Source organism: Corvus moneduloides, chromosome 1, assembly GCF_009650955.1.
Source record: "Corvus moneduloides isolate bCorMon1 chromosome 1, bCorMon1.pri, whole genome shotgun sequence".
Classification (NCBI taxonomy): domain Eukaryota; kingdom Metazoa; phylum Chordata; class Aves; order Passeriformes; family Corvidae; genus Corvus; species Corvus moneduloides.
In genome coordinates, this window is record NC_045476.1 from 17123281 (window position 1) to 17142330 (window position 19050).

The 19050-nt window shown below is 41.0% G+C and overlaps 1 protein-coding gene across 6 annotated transcripts in view; it reads left to right on the plus strand.

Moving 5' to 3' along the window:
• Positions 1-242: 242 nt before the first annotated feature.
• ARHGAP12 (Rho GTPase activating protein 12) overlaps positions 243-19050 on the plus strand; it is a 76307-nt gene continuing 57499 nt past the window's right edge. For 4 of the 6 annotated variants that reach the window (XM_032100374.1, XM_032100383.1, XM_032100393.1 and 1 more), the window contains exons 1-2: positions 243-340; positions 5733-6484. In XM_032100374.1, the coding sequence (XP_031956265.1) occupies positions 5816-6484 (669 nt within the window). In that variant the 5' untranslated portion in view covers positions 243-340; positions 5733-5815. Of the gene's footprint in view, positions 341-1291; positions 1408-5732; positions 6485-19050 lie in introns of all 6 variants that reach the window. The other 2 variants (XM_032100409.1, XM_032100417.1) reach the window with 1 other exon arrangement.

Sequence of the window (19050 nt, forward strand, 5' to 3'; positions counted from 1 at the left end):
TTGTTTTCCCTCTGTTCGTTTCATCAGGGGCAGAAAGGTCTGGGTATTTCACACGACCACGTCAGTTAGAAGTTGATGGGATCGCTCCAGCAGCCGCAGCGGAGCACTGTAGCAGCCCACGGTGAGACGGACAGCAGCACGGACGGACCGGCCGGTGCGATCACCAATTCCTCACCGGGGGCCGGGCGGTCCCGGGCACCGCCCCCGCCCCGCCCCCGCCCGGGCCCGCCCCGGCACGTGACCCGCGGTGACGCCGCCGTGCCCCGGAGCCGACACTCGCCGGGGCCGCGGCGGGAGCGGAGCGGGAGCCGCCGCAGCCGGAGCGGGGCCCGGGCGGCAGGTGGGTGGCCGCGCCGCGCCCCTCGGCCCGCCGGAGAGAGGAGGGCGCGGGCGGGGAGGAGCGCGGCGCTGCCGCCGGGACAATCGGGCAGGGCTGGGTGGCCCTGTGGGGGCACGTCCGCGCCCGGACTGGCGCACGGGGCCGCAGCCCCCCGGCGCCGCCCTCCCTCCTCCCGCTCCCCGGGCGCCTCACGGAGCGCTCCCCGCGCCCGCTGGGGGCCCGGGCGGCGCCGCCCCGCGCTGCCCCCGGCGGTGGCGGTGGCTCCGTTCCGCGGGCGGCGCCGGGAGCGCCGAGTTGGCGGCGCCGGGAGGCAGCTCCGCACCTGGGCGCTGCCGCGGGCCTCGCTGCCGGGGGCGGTGGGGCAGGGCCGCCCGCGCTGCCGTGTGCGAGCGGCGCCCGCTCACCTGCGGGAAACAAAGGGAGGCAGCGGCGGCCCCGCCGCCCTTCCCGGGCGCCCCCGCCGGGCCGGCGGGGTCTGGCGCCCTTGTGTGAACTTGAGCGCGGCAACTCGGGGTGGCTGGGTCGGGTGGGTCGGGGTGGCCGTGCCGCGCTATTTATAGGCGGCCCTCGCAGTCAACAGCTCAACAAAAGCCCGCGCCGAGGAGCGAGCGGGGCTGGGAGCTCGCTCGCCGAGGTGCGGGGCGGGGGGGGGCTGCAGCGCCGCTGAAAAGTTGTCCTGACACTTGTTTAAAATGCATCGCTTATTCAGTGCACTGAGTCATGGGCAATTATTAAATGGTTGCTTATTATGCCTCTAGCGTTTAAAGGTGTTTGAGCTCCGGGTAGGTAGTTTACTTGAAAGTAGTGCTCGATTTCTAACTGTGTTAGTAATCTTTGAGGAAAGAGTGAAGGGCTAAGCTTGTTTTCATACAGGTTCTGAGTTGTCTGTGTTTCGGTTATATATGTTATTTCTATTTGCCTCTATCTGTATGCAACTTTTGCGTGCTCTAGATGCAGACTTTGCAGAGGGTGGCTCTTACAGGCGTCGGTGAGGACTGGTCTGCAGGAAAATACTGGCTGCAGAGTCAGGTGTGCTGGACAAGCAGTGGTGCCCCTTGGGAAGAAAGGTATGAATAGGGTTGAAGTCTTACAAGGGACCAGTCTCCCAGGCAGTGGTCATGCACATACAGCCTGAACTTCTAAGAAAACTGCCCAGGGAGAAGCAGAATCATGGAATCTATTGAGGTGTAGCCAGGCTATCTCATCTGGCCTGAACTGTTAAGAATTTATCTTAATTTAGCCTTCATAATTGAGTTTATTTCTGTATCAGCACTGCAGAAGGGCTCGTTTCAGTAGTAGGTGAAGTTTGATGCTGAAAATGGAAAAAGATTACACAAGTCAGCTCCTGCTGCTTTGTAGGACACTGTGAACAAGGTGACACAAAGAAATTTAAGGCAATCCATTAATACTCAGTGGCATTTTTAACAACTTATCATCTGCTTGTATTAGAAAGTAAGTAACAATCCCCTATCCCCAGTAAGGGTTTTTTCTTTTTTCCTAGAGGAAAATAAACAGCAAAAAGTGTTTTAGGTGATTTCCCAAGTCTCAGTTACCTGGTTCTGGAAGATGAGAAGTAAATGGTCTGTGCCTGATAATTTCAAAAGAGAAGATGGGAGGGGATCTTGACTTCTAGGATAATGCTGAAGGGAGGGGTGATCATATCTCATACAATACATGAGCATACTGTATGTGTATCATATATGATCATATTTATGATTCTGTGTCTTAGGACCATGCATCTCAAGCATTTGCATGTGCTTGAGAATGAATCGAGAGAGCATCATTCTGTAGTTAAGACTGGATGCTGTAAGGAGGTGAGGGTGCAGCTGCAGGGTTTAGGTTGCTGTAGGAAAGGCTTAGCTCTGAGCAGACCTACAGCTCTCCGATCCCTGCCTGTCTGAGGGTGACTGGAGCTGTCACATCGGGTCTAGATAAAAACCGTCTCGTTTTGTGGGGACGCACATAAAATCTAGCTAGAGGCAAGTGTTGGCATGCCGAACCCCTGGTGCTGCGTGTGCATCCGCTTGTGGCGAGAGCTCCCCGGAGCGCTGGGTACGGAGCGGGCGGTGCCGGCGCGGTGCCGGGAGGAGCCGAGCGGGCAGTGCCGGCTCGGGCAGGGGCGCGCCCGCGGGCGGAGGGGTGGGGGAAGGGAGGAGCTGACCTCTGCGAACACCCAGGATTGCCAGCCTTACTCAGCTGGCTGAGTAAGAGATGGGAACGGCTCTATCGGCAGCCGGAGTCCGGAGGGATCTCTCTGCCCGGGCGTCGAGTGAAAGCCCTGCTCGCCTGTCTCCCACCGGCTACTGCACCCGGCGCCGTGCCTGGCATCGCCAGGCTCTGCTCCCGTGGGACAGCGTGACTGCTCCGTGAAGTGGTGGTTTGTGTGTCCACGTGGGGATGTGACCCACCTTAGATGAATTGCCCAGTAGCAATTGGGGTTTTCTTCACCAGGAGGAAAGTGAGGCCTGAGTCTGTTTTTTGGTGTTCATGAATAAGTTTTCTTAGTAAGGCCATTTGCTATTAATCTCTTCATCAGATACTGAGACTTTATTTAAGGTATGAAAGCTTACAGATGTTCTCTGTGGAAGTAAATGATTTTTCGTACTTCTCATCCTCTAATTAGGTTAATTCAACCTTCTTTACCAATGTGGGTGCCATCCAACATGAGAGGTAAATGGTAAGGAGTAAAAAATACCATGAGGTTACAAGGACTGACCAGCCATATCACTTCAGTTGTTGACTAGTAGCACAATAAAGTCAGTAGTCCAAGTGTCAATATTGTGCATTCACGCCTGCATTGTTGTAGGCCCCTCACAGCAGAGGTTTGACCAAGGCTCCCTTGGCTCTTTAAACTGTATTATATGAGACAGCTTCATGAAAGGACATTACAATTAGCTGTGCCCTGGGCTACACAGAGAGTACAGGCAGTCTACCTTTTGTGACACAAGAGCTGCATTACAAAAATTCAAGCAAAATAAAAATTATTGCATTTGAATCTGTGGAATCAAGGTCATGGTAGTTGTTTGCTGACCTACAGGGTTAATTTCCCACCTATACAATACATATTTCTTACCTTTTTGAGTTGAGGAGGAGAATTAGAGCCTTGCTCCATCCTGATGATGTGATCTGTTTGTAAAACTGTTTTAGTGTTCTGGCTGAACACAGCCTGTCTCTCTTTTATCATATGTTCAGCATTACCAAATGTTTGCTATTGACTTGATAGTTTTGCAGCTTGGATGAAAGACCAAAAATTTTGCTGCTTATTTTTGTTGTTTCTTTTTTGTTGTTGTTTTTTGGAGAGGGATTAGGCTGCAAAACTGACTTCAAAAGTGGATAGAGCTATTTTTGTATCAGTTCTGTTTTATTTGAGTTGTACTCAAAATTTTGGGGTTTTTTTAAACATAACATACAACCTGTTGAACCTTTCTGTCTTGAAAAAATGTTAAGCATGCATTCTCAATAAATAGTCATATGGAACCATCAAGAGAGGAATGAATAAATCCAAGCTTTTAAACACTTGTTAGCTCTGTGGGAAACCAGAGGCTTATGTTCTCTCTTTGGTTTCTGTGTGGGAGAAAGAGACTCTGAATGGATCCTTGTCTTATGTTTCAGCTTTTTGAGGTAACAGAGCTTTGGGATAGACTGCAGCTTGGTAAGACTTGCAGTTTCTGGTGTCTGACCTGGAAGCCATGAAAGGGGTTGGTAGCAGCTTTGAAGAAGTGTTGGAAGGAGTCAGGTTTGCTAAGAAGAAAAAAATAGCGTTTGCATGGCAGAGCTTCCAAAACTAGGAAGAGAGTGAGAATGGCTGCAATTTGTTCATGTTTACCTTCTGCTGCTGTTGCTAAACAACTGCAGAGCTGCACTTAAAAACACCTATTTATGTAGAGTAGCAGGTAAGCAAGTTGTTTTGTACAGAGGCTGTAAATAGACTGTGCATGTCACTGCACTGCTTTATGGTAGAGAGTAAACACCAGAATCCTGGCATTCTTTTCTACTGCTTTGTGTTCCTGTTGTCAGCTTTGTTGAATGTGGTACCATCATTCCTTCTGCCAAGTCTGATAAAATTGTCAATCTGACTTTGTGATTCTATTTGGAGCCTTGAAAATGGTGGTGGCTTCCTGGGAAATGCTTCTTCGAAGTAAAAGAACATGGGCTGTGGGAGAGAGACACAGGTTAAAGATGGGCACTTCTGTCTTGGTGTAATACTTTAGCTTTTTACTTTCTATTTTATCTCTGAGTTATGTGGCAAATGTATTTTTTTCAAGGCTCAAATCAAATACCAGAAATGGCAAAAGAAAACGGAACAATTCGTGGTGGTTTCTGCTTTTGATCTCCCCAGAAGTTCTCTTCTGTTGTTATTTCTGTCCTTAGTCCCATTTAGCAGCTGAGTTCACTCTGCACGTGTGTGCCTGCATGGAATTGCATTAGTTCCACTCTGTGGCAGGGTAAAGGCTACAAATCTCATCACAAAGTCTTAACTTGCAGAGCTGCAAGTTTCTACATAAATTTTCTCATTTGTGAAACATGCATTTAAAAATAAAAAGATGTGCTTGTTAATCTTTATAAGACTAAATATGGCAGCATTTTACTTGAATTCTCCCACGTTCTGTGTGAATGATGGAGATCTTGCCCTTTACTTAAATGCTTTAATTTTCAAGATTTAAAATCCTACCTTTCATGTTAGTTTACTATATTGTGTTCAGTGCAGGTTGGCAAGACTGATGTTTACCCACCCATGAATTTGGACATTCATGCTGCATGATTAAATAGAGAGAATTTGTAGTTTGTGGGTGTGGATGCAGTGGCAGTTGTCTGGTTTATAAAGATGCTGAAAAGTACTTTTCAGAATTTTCATGTATTAGTAATTCCTTCATTATCCATTTTGGTTCATAGTCCTGTTTTGTTACTGTTGAGATTTTTGGTTGCATTTTCAGTTCTAGCCCTTAAACATTTGGTTAGATCAGGTTTTCTGTGAGGTAAATAAGTCTTCTTTGGATTATTTTGATTAAAACTAGTGTAGTAACAGAGTTTCACAAAGAAATTAAGCCTATGTGTAAGCAAGAGATTGACTCAGATCAGCCCCCCCACCAAATCCCCAATGATTAATCAATGTTATTCAGTAATAGAAACAATAACTAATTGATTAATTAAGCTAATGAACTACTTGATAGCAGGAGGCTTGTGTGAATAGGACAGTTAAGTCGGTGACCTAAGTTGTTTTACTGATTTTCTGTTTCAGCACTGAGAAAGATATCTGAAAATACTGCATTTTCCCATCAATTAATCTAAGGTTGACATAAATTGAATTGGCAGGATTTTTTAAAAAATATTTTTCTCCAGAGTGCTCTTAAACAGCCACTTTATTACATACACTTTTTTTATTTTCTTACAGCTCTGAATATTAACAGGAAAATAACACCGAAACAGAATGTCGCTTACCTTTTGTCTGAAAAGGTGAAATCTTTCCAGATAGAAATGGCTGATAAGGGTGGGAAGATGCTTCCAGGACAATTTTACATTCAAGTGGAGTATGACTATGAGTATGAGGCCAAGGACAAGAAAATTGTGATCAAGCAAGGGGAAAAATACATCTTAGTGAAAAAGACTAATGATGATTGGTGGCAAGTCAAAAGAGACGAAAATTCCAAACCCTTTTATGTGCCAGCACAGTATGTGAAGGAAATACCCCGGAAAGCACTGATGCCACCTGTGAAGCAGGCAAGCATGCTGCCAAATAACACCTTGAAGTTGACACATGGATTACAGAGATCCACAGAAAATGTGAATAAGTCACCAGAGCTTTCTAGTTTTGGGAAATCTTCTCCAGTTCAAGTGTCTTGCTTAGTTCGAGATGCCAATCAAAATCTGGGACCGAACAATAGCCCCTGTCAAACTTTTGGTTTGAGTCTGGACCTTACCCAAAACAGTGGAAAACTTAACAATGAGTTGCAATCTCCCAAGGTTTCCAATCAGTTTAGAACCATTTCCATGGGTCATTTCCCATGCCCAGAGTTCTTGGAAATAGAGAAGACTAGCTTTTTGCATGAACAATCTTGTGATTCAGCAGGAGAAGGCTCAGAAAAAATTCACCAAGATTCTGAGTCTGGAGATGAACTCAGTAGTAGTTCCACAGAACAAGTGCAGGTAAGCTAAAAAATGGCCCCCATGTCTGGTTTGTTTTGTTATTGCCGTAATTGTCTGCTACTGTTTTGAGATTTATTCCCCAAAAAATTCTGATTGTTTAAGTAAAAATGTCTTCTCTCAGCATGAAATTGTTACTGAAATCGAAACAGTTGATGTGTCTAGTCCTTGCAGAATTACTGTCCTGTGGGAATTAATTCCAGGTACATTAGCCTGTGGTTTAAAGTTAAAGAAAGAATAGTAGTGTTTCTGTATTAAGATTGGTTTAATATGACACTGATTTTGGGTTATATTTTCTTTCAGAGGAAGGGAGCCTGCTGATGTAACTCCTCGCTACTTGGCTTATTGAAATAATAGTGCTAGTTACTGTCAGTTTTCCGTGTGTATAGATAGCATAAGAACTGTAAATTAATGTCTTAGTGGGTTTAATTACACTTAAGATTTACATGGAGTTTAATTTCTGGCTTGATCATTTTATTTGTAGACTGTTTTAATGAGTCAGCCCTGCCAATTCCGCTTCTCACAACTTTACTCTGGATTAAAACTCAAAACATGTGAGTTTGTTAATTAGTATGGAAGAATCTCAGGAATGATGTACTCCCACTTCAGGCTAAAACTGAGCATTGACGGCCTTTGTCCTTAATAAAGCAGTTTCTCTCACTTTTTAATTTTTTTTTAAACAGGCATCCCCCACCCCCATCAAAAGATTAGAACTCTGACTTAATCAGGTCACTTCTGGTACGGGTAACCAAGTTAATTAGTCTGTTGTAATCCAGGTTTGCTCTTAAACCGGTGATGTATGTGTGCTTACACATATATTTATAAATGTGTGTATATGTAGATAATTCCCCCACCTCACACTTGCCTCCCCCGTCTTTCCGTAGGGACATGTTAAATTATTTTAAATTCTGTTAAAAGCTCCCTACTCTTGAACTTAATCTGTAGTGTGAAAGTGTTTTTGCTTGGATAAAAACTGATTGTTATGGTAAATCCCACTTGCCAGCACGTGTTCAGAGTACCAGAGGATCTCAAATCAAACTTGATGCTAACTTTAGACATGAAAAGTCTTAGCACTGAGAGCTGTGAATCGGTACTTTGCTAATAAGAAACAATGAAGACAAAGCTGCTTAGGAATGAGTCAGTGTGGGAAGATCTTAAAGATACAAGATTGATTAGGTGAATTACAGAGTCTTGAACTGTATGTATATATATTTATTGAAATACTCTGAATCAGTAGCTTTTCCGTATCCTACTGTATTCTTGGCCTCATTCTTGATATTCAGAGTTTCTCTAGTTATGGGACATCATGTCTCTAATATTTGTATGTTTTATGTTAGTTTTAACTTCATCAGCCCTCCCCCAAATAATAATAGGATTACTGAATTTAATTTCTTCAGTGATGTCTTGCTTATGCAGTGTGAGAATCCATGAGCCTTGTTGCACTTTCTTTACAGCACTGCCCTAGCTCAGCGCAGTTGATATGAACAGCTTAGAACTTGGCACGATAAAATGATTATTAGATATTTATTTTAGAAGCATGTGTTGGCCTGTTGACTGCCATATTAATCAATTGCCAAACAAATTATGAAAATAATAAGGAATGTTTAGATAGTATATCACGCTGTAAAGAGCTTACCACATTAAAAATTATGTTACATGTTAGGACAGTTCCTTCTTCTGTGTTGACTATAATTTGATGCATTTCCTTCTGTAAAGCAGATGGAATTAATATTACATGGGTGTCTTTTGTCAATAATAAATATATGGCCTGCAGCTCAGTTTCCACCGGACTTTGTGCCTCTTGATGCAGTGACACTTAATCTTTTCACCATTCTCCCCTCTCCCAATCCACCCCACTATACTTTATTCAGTGCTACAGCCAATTTATAAATTTGTATTTGAGCGGGGCAGCAATGCATGTATTGCAGACCCTGTGTTATGGGAGGTCTGAAGGGGGGAGTTTTCACAGTGTTTAAAAATAACAAATGCTAAAAATGCCACATTTTGACTGTGGAAAATGCTTCTCAGTTTCTGACTGATGTTACTGAAGAACTTGCCAGTATCAGAATTCTTGGGCAACAAGAGTGTGGGTGTTCACTGTGCCTTGCAGTTTGCCTTATTTTGTAACTTAATCTCATCACGTGTAATCGCAAACTCTTTAAATACAATGAAAATGTTTGACATTTAGTAGCCGTGGGGATTAAAGCAGTGGTAGAACTGATGTCACCGTTAGCTCAGTGTAGATGTTCAGAGTGCCAGTCTTCTCACTGGAACAGCCTGCAGTTTTTTTAGAATTCTTTCAATAATGAGCATTGTTTAGTAGAAATCAGCTGTGCAGAAATTAATGGCTCAGAAAGCTGTTTTTATTGCTCTTAGTCTGTAGTGAGAACATCAAGTTCCTGGCTTTCACGCACAAACAGGATTTCACTTCACAAGACTGACTGCTTCTCCCTCCTCTGCCTGCTGTGGAGTTCAGTTTTATGCAGTCTGCATTATAATAAACTCTAAACTACAGGTATTTTCTCTTAAATTTGTAAGATTAGAAGCTAGAATTACCTTAAAAATACCATCATGTAAGTAACTTTTTGGTGGTGTTGAGGTGATGGTATTCAGTTTTAGCCTGACCTTCAGTGTGTTTTTACTGTCCTTGAGTACAAGTATATGAGATACAGAGGAATGCTTCTCTTGTGAGATCCTTCTAAGAAGTGGTTACATTATACCCTGAAGATTATCCTCCTCATCCTTTCTGGTAATGAAGTGCAGGTTCTGCAACTGTACAGTCTTGAAGTCATAGGCTTGCTGGCTGTGGAAATACTGGAAGATCCAGGGCCTCCAAAGTAGTGCATAAAGAAGGGATTTTTTAGCAGATGAAATATGTGAAGTAAAGGACAGAGACGTGGCAGTGTGACCAGAAATATTTGCTGATGATGATGTAGTGAAGGGTCTGGTCAAGAGAAATGTCAGGACTGGATTATGAGTATTCCTGGCATTTTATGCAAAGAAATTGAAACTATTGGTTGCCACTCTGGTGGATAAGGCATTGTACAAACCATATGTCAGTTTATAGACTTGAACTGTAGGAAGGCTAGAGGTAATTAGAGGAAGTAGGGCTTGAGAGGAAACAAGCTTCAATTTAACCAGATTTAAATCTCTGGTGTAGACAGTAACTGCAGGTAGAATTGGAACTGGATGAAATGGTTTGAGTGAATGCACAGCTGGGCGCATTCACACTGAGAATATGGTGGCACTAAAAGCTCTGACAATCAATGAAGTTCAATGAAATTTTATGAAAATGGTGTCAGGTGTGATGCCGTGGTCCCAGGGAAAGGGCAAGGATATGGAAAGTTCTGAAAGAGTCATTCTTTAGCAGATATGGACAGTACTTGAAAGAAGCAGATGGGATGTCTGAGCAGTATGCAGCAGAAACAAGAGACCTGAGTAATTTTTCTGAAGTATAAAAAAAAAAAAGAAACAGGAATTTCATGTTCAGGCATGCCTAAACAGGCAAGAAAAGCTGAAGCAGAAGAAGACGATATTAAAAGTGGTCTTCAAAAAGCACCTTGGGCAATGTTTGCTGGTAAAATCTACTAACAAGTTTTGAGACAGAAGGTATGCAGACAGGGAGAGAGAGAGTTGGGTAAGTTCAGAGATCGTGTCAAGAATGTTTAGGTGTTATCTTTGAGGATGATACTTTGGAATAAAATCATTACAGACTGAAATTAAAATCTGCTTTTGCCAATGCTAATTCACGACCTATGAGAAGTAACTTTGTTTCTGATGCATGTTACCTCCTCTTTTGTCATAGGAGACATAGAATGTATTTAAGAGTAAATACATGGCGCTGTCTTAATGTTACTTTTTATGCTTATTAAAAGTTACTTTTAGCAGCAAGCTGGTTTTAATCATTATAAATATAGACAGTGACCTATTTGCAAAGATTGTTCTGTCTTTCATCCTCTTTAGTAATTGACTATTGCATAAACTGTGAAGCACTAAAGGGGATTATCACTAGGATGGCTGTTTTGCTTTGATTAATTCTGAGTAGTAAAGATCTTGAAGAGCTCTTTCTGTCTTGCCTTTGCAATTTCTGTGGGATTGCAGTAACTTTTTAATCAGGAAAACAATATTTTGTGTTTCTGTAGATGTCAGATCGCATCTTCTGGAGATCTGGGCATTCTTGGCTCTGTCACTGGTGGCAAATCATTGGTGTTAGACTGCCTTGCTGGTCAAACATTAAACCTCTGAAATAAATGGCTATCACTGTTTTGTGGGGCACAGAATTAGTTTGCTTCTACGAAAAGAAATTTCATGCTGTTTATTTTATTTCATTCATTTGTCCAAGAGATGAGTAATTCGACAGTATGAAGGAAGCATGCAAGATTTTTTTCTTAATAAAACTGAACATGTTCATTATGATATGTATAATGTAATAGTTTGAATTATGTTTTAAGTACCATCCTTTAATCTCTTAACTTCTTAAAAACAGCATTTGTTATTCTAATGATGTTAAATGCTGAAATGCGCCCATTATAATGAGGCGAAGAATAGCTTTCAATGACAAGGGACTAAAAGCTTTATAATTTAAGGAGTTTTATAAAACATTAATTTAATTTTTTTTTTTTTGTAATTTCAGTAGCTGCTGCTGGAACTTCGTAAACAGCTTGAAATGTTTGCTAAATTACACTAAAAACTCAAAGGTTCTGGACAGATAATATTAGGGAATACTTTCCCTGGCTGGTTTTGTATATGTGGGGGTGGGGGGGGTTTCCTACACAGCGTCAACAGGTCTGGGTGGTTTCACTTTACAGTGGTGCTGTTTGTGACCAGCTTGGTCTCTGTAGTTTTAGTATGTAAGTCAGGTAGCAGATAGTTCTCCTTCTTGGTCCAGGTGACTGATTCTGGATTTAGGTACCCTAAAATGAGAAGCCCCTGTGTGTCACTAATACTGCCTATAGCCGATATCCCATTTGTTCCTCTGAACATCCCTGCTGCAAATCAGATTGACCTTCCTTAAAAAAATAAACAGCAAGCACAAGTGTTATCTCTATGAGGCAGTTGTCAGAAAATCATGACCTATGAGACAAGTTGGTTTTAGTTGACTGGCTTGTTCTAATACTGGTGTTTGAATGCTCAGCTGACTAAGCTACAGATCTCCTTGGTACATGCAGTTTCATGTTCTGCTTTCAGAATTGAAACGAACATCTAGTGCACTGTTAAAATTCTGCAAGTGCCAACACAGTCTTTTGACTCTTGCACCCGTATTTACCTTAATATCATGCAGAAAACGATGAAATGGAACTTCCAGTGCACTGACTTACATGAATAAACCTGTGCCTTTAATCCTGGTGGAATTACTTACTAGCTCAAACAAAGCTCAAGCTGCACTACTTAAGGAATAACAGTCATAATATGGAATTGATTTTTCTGTTTTTATCTAGAAAAGTGTAATTTCTAGTGTGTAATGTGAGTTTTGGTGCATGCCGTCCCACCTGCCTTTTCTTTTGAATTAGTGCCAAGTGCCAGCCTCAGCAGGGTGATGACAGAACCTTTAGGGATGATGGAGTAAATGCTTAAATAGGAAAGCAGCCGTAGGAAAAGGAATGGGTGTTTTGTCTCACTGCTGCCGAAGTTGAAAGCAGCTGGAGATACTGGGACTTGCTTTTTCTCTTTGGCAGTGCTTCTGTCATTTGAAGTAGGGACATAGAAAAGACTGTAATAGGTAAAACTCTGCTTGAGACTGTTTTGAGAATAGTTGATCATATCTTGTTCTCTCACATAACTCTGGGTACAAACAATTGCTTTTGCTATGTCTTTACCTGGTTACAATTTAGGTAGTTGTTTGATATTGCAGTGCTTGCCTATAGAACAAAGGTGCTGTTATTCTGTAGAATCCTAAAGAAAGTATCATTTGTTTCACAGCAGTATGACAAAATGGCAGGGAACGTATGACTCTGTAGAATAAAATGCAAAACACTTTTTCCCTTTTTTTTAGGCAGCTCTCTGGAATAGTAGACATTTGTGCTTAAAAAAAAGAAAGCAAAATCTGTGCATATCTAGCACCCAAGCAGCTGATATGTCTCTGACATGCCTTGCTAGGTATGTTTGATTTAAAAACGATAGAGAGAAGTAGGTTTTGCCTTTATGTGGAGTTTGTTATAAAGCTAAGGACAATAATTTTGGACAAACCAGTCTTTCAGGATGATAAGAACTGAGGATTTTCAAATGACTTCTGTGATTGTGAGTAACTGGACAATGTACTGTTAGATTACGTGTATCAATTTTGAATTTAGCCTGTCGTAATAGGACTTCTGACCTAGTTCTTGGGAAAGACAGTAGATTTCTAATAGATTATGGTTCTGTTCTGGTAGATGTGAAAGTGCTAGGTTAGTGCAGAGAGGCATTCAAACAAGCATAGAGAGTGTCCGTAGTAGGAAATGGTGCAAAACAAAAATGCAGAATGCAAATTTGATGGTGTTTCTGTGTTCTAAATAACAGGCAGTTGCCGACCTCTCTCTCGTTGAAAAGGAAGTGTAATAGTGCTGAAAACAGTGTAGAAGAGCACAAGCAGAGACATGGAACAGTTCCATGAAGGCTTTGCAGAAATCTTACATGAGAGTGGGTGCACTTAGTGTTGCATGCACAGGACTCCTGACTTCAAGGTTGTTTGTTGCTGAAATGTCTGAGGGATTGTTGAGAAGTAAAGCAGCCTTAATTTTGGTATATTCCCCCTCCCCCCCATCTTTTGATAGTTTGTATCTGCTTGTCCTGTCTTTGTAAACTCTTTTGGCAGAGATTTGGAGCTTGTGTACAATGATGCTGTGAAGACTGTCATGGGTGTTTGGAGTCTATATTTTAATTCATTCCAGTAAGTTTTGTGAATGAAAGCTAGAAGTTGAGGAGCTGTCTGAATGAATTTAGGTTATTACTTATGTTGAGTTTTGATGTTACATTATCTGGCTTCAACTTCTGCTTGTAATCAAAATCATGATTAGAAACTTAGACTCCTATTTTAAATCTAGAATTACATGTTACATTTTGAATTTCAATATGAACCTTTTAAAATGGTTCGCCTAAGGCTTCTGGATGATCTTCAGATCATCTAGTTAAATGAAATAACTTCCCTCTATTTTGTTTAAATGCAGTGCTGAGGAGCAGAGTTTTATGTGTGTTTTCTGGTAGTGTGTAGTGTACACAGTTGCCATCTTTTGCTTTTGTGGGTTATTGTTCAGCTGAATCACTTTGCTCTAGTCACCACCTGGCTCTGCAAATATTTATTTCCAGTGCTGCAGGGAGGTGGTGGTGCTGGCCTAAGCAGTGTTGTGACGAGTGTGTCAATAGCCTGTAACTAACTCCTTTATGGCAACCTGAATAGTCACAGTCTAGTGCAAAGTCAGCAGGTCTGATGGACTCGAGGACACATTTGTATTTTTAGTGTCACTGATGTGATGGGACTCATGGAACAAGTGTCCTTATGTAATACTGTAATAAAATGTTATGTCTGATAGAAACAAAAATACAATTAACAAACTTTCTGGACTCTCAACTGGTTGGTTGATGTGTCTAGTAATATTGCATGGACGTTTGTTTTCTAGAGAGCTTGAAAGATCACTGGGATATTGTTTAGAAATGATTAATGATACAACAGAAATGTTACAGTGTTGCACATAACTATTGTTTGTCTTTTAAGTATTTAGAAGAAGGTTTATCCTGCAGTAAAGTGTTGTAACAGTAAATGAGGTTCTTGAGTGACTTTGCTTTTCCTGCTGAAATTGAATACAGGTGCTCCCTCCTCCCCCCAACCTCACCACTGAACTTCTATCAATGTGCTTGGCACTATCCATATCAGTTCTTGGTTATCTGCATCCAGTTGGAAAAGCTAATAGATGTTTGTCATGCATAACTGTATTGTGCTTTAGGCACAGGGGACTATGTATGTGTGTGGATATGTAAGTATATAGTTTTATTCTCTGTATATATGGGATATAAAAAAAAACCAGGGGCAACTGTTCTGTTTCTTGATCTTGATTTGCATCTCATACAGTGTGACTACCAACTTTAAGCTTCCTCACAAAAACTTCATGAGATGTACTCATCAGTACTGTCTTTTTTCTGTCATCCAGATAAGTCCATTTGTCCTGGCTGTGACTTTGTACTGATCATCCCTCCTGGGTGCTGCAATCTAACTTGTAATGGCATTTTCATCCTTCCCTGAGGCTTTGTGCTTTTCCTGCTGTAGTATGTGTTAGCTCATGGGCACGAGCACCACAGAGTATGCCAGAGGACTGCAGCGCTTCCTCCCGGAGGGCTTTTCACAGCCAGGCTCTGTGGCTGCCTTGCTTTAGGCAGGGAGCTGGAGCTTGAGAAGAGGCAGCGTGGCCCTGTCAGTGGCCCAGTGGTCACACAGCGCTGTCCCTCTGACCCTCTGCTCATCGCTCATCCACTCGCTGAGCTCATCTGCTCTCTTGTGCCTATGGCAGCTCCTCATCAGTCACCCACTGCAGCCTCCTCAGTAAAAGCTACAGCCTTCAGCTTCACTTGCTTTCCTTCCTCTTGCCTTTGCCAGCCTGAAGGGTTATGCTTATGTGACTGCCTGAGGAGACATACAGAGTGAGGGAAGTTAAACTTGAGATAGTTTTTCTTTTTATTCTTCCATGCCTCAGTCTCAAGGAGATGCCTGTCTTGGTGTTTCACAAGGTTGGGAGCACTTGTTCCTATAGCAGGAACATGGAACATGCCAACCCACAGGTTGGCATCCCTAAAGGTTCTGTTGTCACCCTGCTGAGGCTGGCACTTGGCACTAATTCAAAAGAAAAGGCAGGTGGGACAGCATGCACCAAAACTCACATTACACACTAGAAATTACACTTTTCTAGATAAAATCAGCAGGTTGTGGGTTGTGATGCACCAAGGTGTAAATTTTACTTTCAAGTTTTGTTTACTTTTCAGTTAATTATATATGTAAAAACTGTATTGCATCCCTTTTTGCTGCTGTCACAGTCAGTTGATCAAAACTTAGATACATACTTGGGCTTGTGGTTTTGTTTGTTTGTTTTTATGGAAAAACAGAAAAATCCAAATCCCAAGTGCTGTGCTAAAAATCTAGCTCTAAACTCTCTTATTCTTCTTTTCTTGTTTTGTAAATCTTTAAAGCCTCAGCAGATTGTGTCCAAACTTAAGGTGTGATGATACCCTGTACAGCATTTGGGAAGGCTGTAAAAGAGCTCTTTCCAGCTGCTGCAGGTCTTTGGTGTGCTGTTTATTAAAACAATTGAAGTGAACGTTGTGGTAGGATGATACTACACTGAAAAATTCTTTCTCTGCAGTCAATTTTCTGAGGAAAGTAGCTGGAAGAGCTGTATTTAAATTCTGTGTCCATAGATGGTCTCAGGAATTCTGTGTGCTTATCCTTCTCTCGCATCATCGCTGTCTGTCCATAAACTGCTGGTTTGCTTCTCAGAGAATTTTATGTTAAATGGTGATTTGAGCCCTGAGCCAACCTTTTATGTTGTCTTTGGTATGGTTGGATCTGCTTGAGTGCAGCCTCAGAATTACAAAGTAAATAAAATTCCACAAATACTGAATCTTTTTATATCTTCTTAACTGCCATCTGAAACAAAAATTGCTGGTTTAATATCTAATTTCATTGAAGTAAAGTGGTAGTTGCAGATTAATGTTTTAATGCTGAAACACAAAATTCAATGACAAAGGTATACTTCATTTTCTGGATACTGATTTGCAGAAATAGCTGTTATTGAAAATGAAAGACATTCTTGCTAGTGTAAGGAAAATAAAGGGGAAGAAAAACTGCAGAAATGCATGGCTGAGTGTTTCATGCTTTCTGTCCTTACACTGAGTGCCAACAAACTGTCTGCAAGTAGAGAGAAACAGACGAAGAAATACAGTCAAAGAACAAATACTTCTATTTTCAGTAGTTGTAGGGAGGAAAAAAGATGCAACCTGGTTGAGATTCCCGTGAGAATTTTATTGCTTTGCTTAATTCTGCTGTAAGCAGCTGACTATTTCTGCGATTTTGAGAAAAGTCTTTAACTATACAATTGTGTACTTGCCTTTAGCATTTTAAAAAGCCCTCAAAAGTGATCTTAAAAAAATCTCTAACTTCTTTTAAGTTAGGCACAGTGGGTTGAATATACTTCTAAAAATATTTATCCTGCTATTCAGTATACTTTTGCAGAACAGTGTTAAAACTCGAGTGAACATAGCCTGTTCTAGCTCAGTTCAAAGTTGAAAATTGAAAATATCTTAGCAGCACCATGGCATAATTATGTACAGGCTTCTTTTTGTGTGGTCTTAAACTGAGGGAAATATTCGTTCTCTGCTCAAAATTTGAAACACCTCATACTAATATATAAATATGCTAACTGATAACACTTATTTTATTCATCCTATTACATCTTTTAAGGCAAAATTTTAAACTGAAGTCTTGACCTAATCTTCTCTCTATGTCTCCTCTGGCATGAGACTTGGCTTTCTAGTTTATCCTTCATTACCAGAAAAAATGTTACACATGATGTAATAGGAGGTGTTCTTTGTCCTAAGTCATTAAAATACATGAGATTGAGGGGGTTCAAGCAGCACTAACAAAGTAAAGAGTTTTGCTTGCGTGCTGTAGCATGTATATTGTCTTGAGAATAGAGGCAGTGTCTTGGGAATTTAGAAGGACTTGTGGCATTTTGTCTTAATTCTTTATATCTCTCTCCCCTCCAATATAAATGAAGGATGCTGATAAATGTGGGATTTTTATTGTTTATTTAGAAACTTCAACATGCAAACTAAACAGCTGAGTAATTATGCATACTAGAGGTGACAATACATAAAGAGCCTGTTAAGAGCCCAACTGACAATGGGAATTTAATTTTAAAGCACTTCTCTAGTGGAGTTGTGAACTTTATTTCCATAAGTGCCAAAATCTGAAGTATTTTTCCTGGTCAGAGGAGTTTAAAACACAAAATACATATAAAGTATTGGAAAAACAAGAAATATATTCGTTTTAATGTCAAGCATTTTCTCCATCTATTGCTTTTTACCTTAAGGCTTGTTTGCTTCAGGCAGGCCAGTGAATGTCCTGCTCCAATATAGTGGGGGACGGAGGATTCCAAAGTAATGCAGTGTCCTAAAATACCAAAGACTCCTTTGAAAATGAAATTGTAATCTCTTCTCTGAGTTGTTATACAGTGACTTTGTCTTGCACCTCGTAAAAAAAGTCTTGCTGTCTGTCATAGAACCCACTAATTATATTCAGCGTTACACAGTAAACATGTGAGAGGATACTCGATCTGAATACAGATTTAAGAAAAGATAATCTAATACAGAGACTAGTGGGTTTTAAAGATAGGAAAGTCTAATGTGTTGACTGTTGCTTGAAATCTGCCAGGTGAAAATGAATTTTGATTTTTAAAATAATGAAATTTTAGATTATTTATTTTAATAATAAGATAAATGAGTAAGTGGGAACATGATGTCTTAATTTTAATTTAACAATTTAAAAGATTATTTGTTAGCTGAAATTGTTTAAATATGTTAAAAATTATGAATAGTGTGGGGAAAATGGCTTTTGTATCATCTCTAAGCTTCAGTCTTTCTTGAGGGAGGCTTATGTGGAGAAAGAAGCCTATGGAAACAAGCAATCAAAAAGCATATCAAACAGCTTCTTGGTCGGAATATTCTTCATATTGAAGGATCTTCTCATATTTATGCATTATGCTAAGAATCTCAATAAAGGGATGATTTACAAGTGATTTTTTTTTTTAAAAATTGATACTTTTAACTTCTTGAAGCTACTAGATGCATTTTGTCATGGTATGCCAACCATTACAAGCTCTATACTGCTGTGGCAAAAGGGGGCATAAAACTTCAGTTTCTGCTCAAAATAGATGAATCTATATGCTAAAATGAAAAGTATGTGTTCTTAGCAGAGTTTAGCAGTTTAACATCTCCCTGCATTCCTCTGAGGGGATTTATGGCTGCAAGGCTCGTCTTGAAGCTTGAGGCTTCACTGGAGGTTTTGTTATGATTGCTGTACTGTTGCTGTGCCAGATTGTTTGCCCATCCTCTAATCCCCCATTTCAAGGGCAATCTGAAATACACAGCTATAACACTTCCAGTAAGTGTTATTTAGAAGATACAGCTAATCACTCTCCACACTCAATTACTGCTCTTGTGGAGACAAAAGCATTTGCAGCAATGTTAGCCTAAAGCCTATTCAGGCTTTATTTATATCGACTTCAATTTCCCAACAAGGTTTATATCTTTAATATACCTGTTGTACTATGTAACTGGTGTGACTGAACAGCAGAATCATAACATTCATCGAGCAGAATAAGCTGTACTGACAGCAGTGTTGCAGAAGGCTCTCTGGGCAGTGGACTGATCCATTTTCAGCACTGTTACTCTACAGATCCTCGTGGGACCTGGAACCTGGAGCTCCTACAATGCCTGCAGTTGCATAATTCACCTTTGTATAGGAGCTGAATGGAAATCTCCGTGGAAAACAACGTAGAAATCAATGGCAAAGTATTCTTGTATCCAGTAATTCTAAATACGTTAATTTT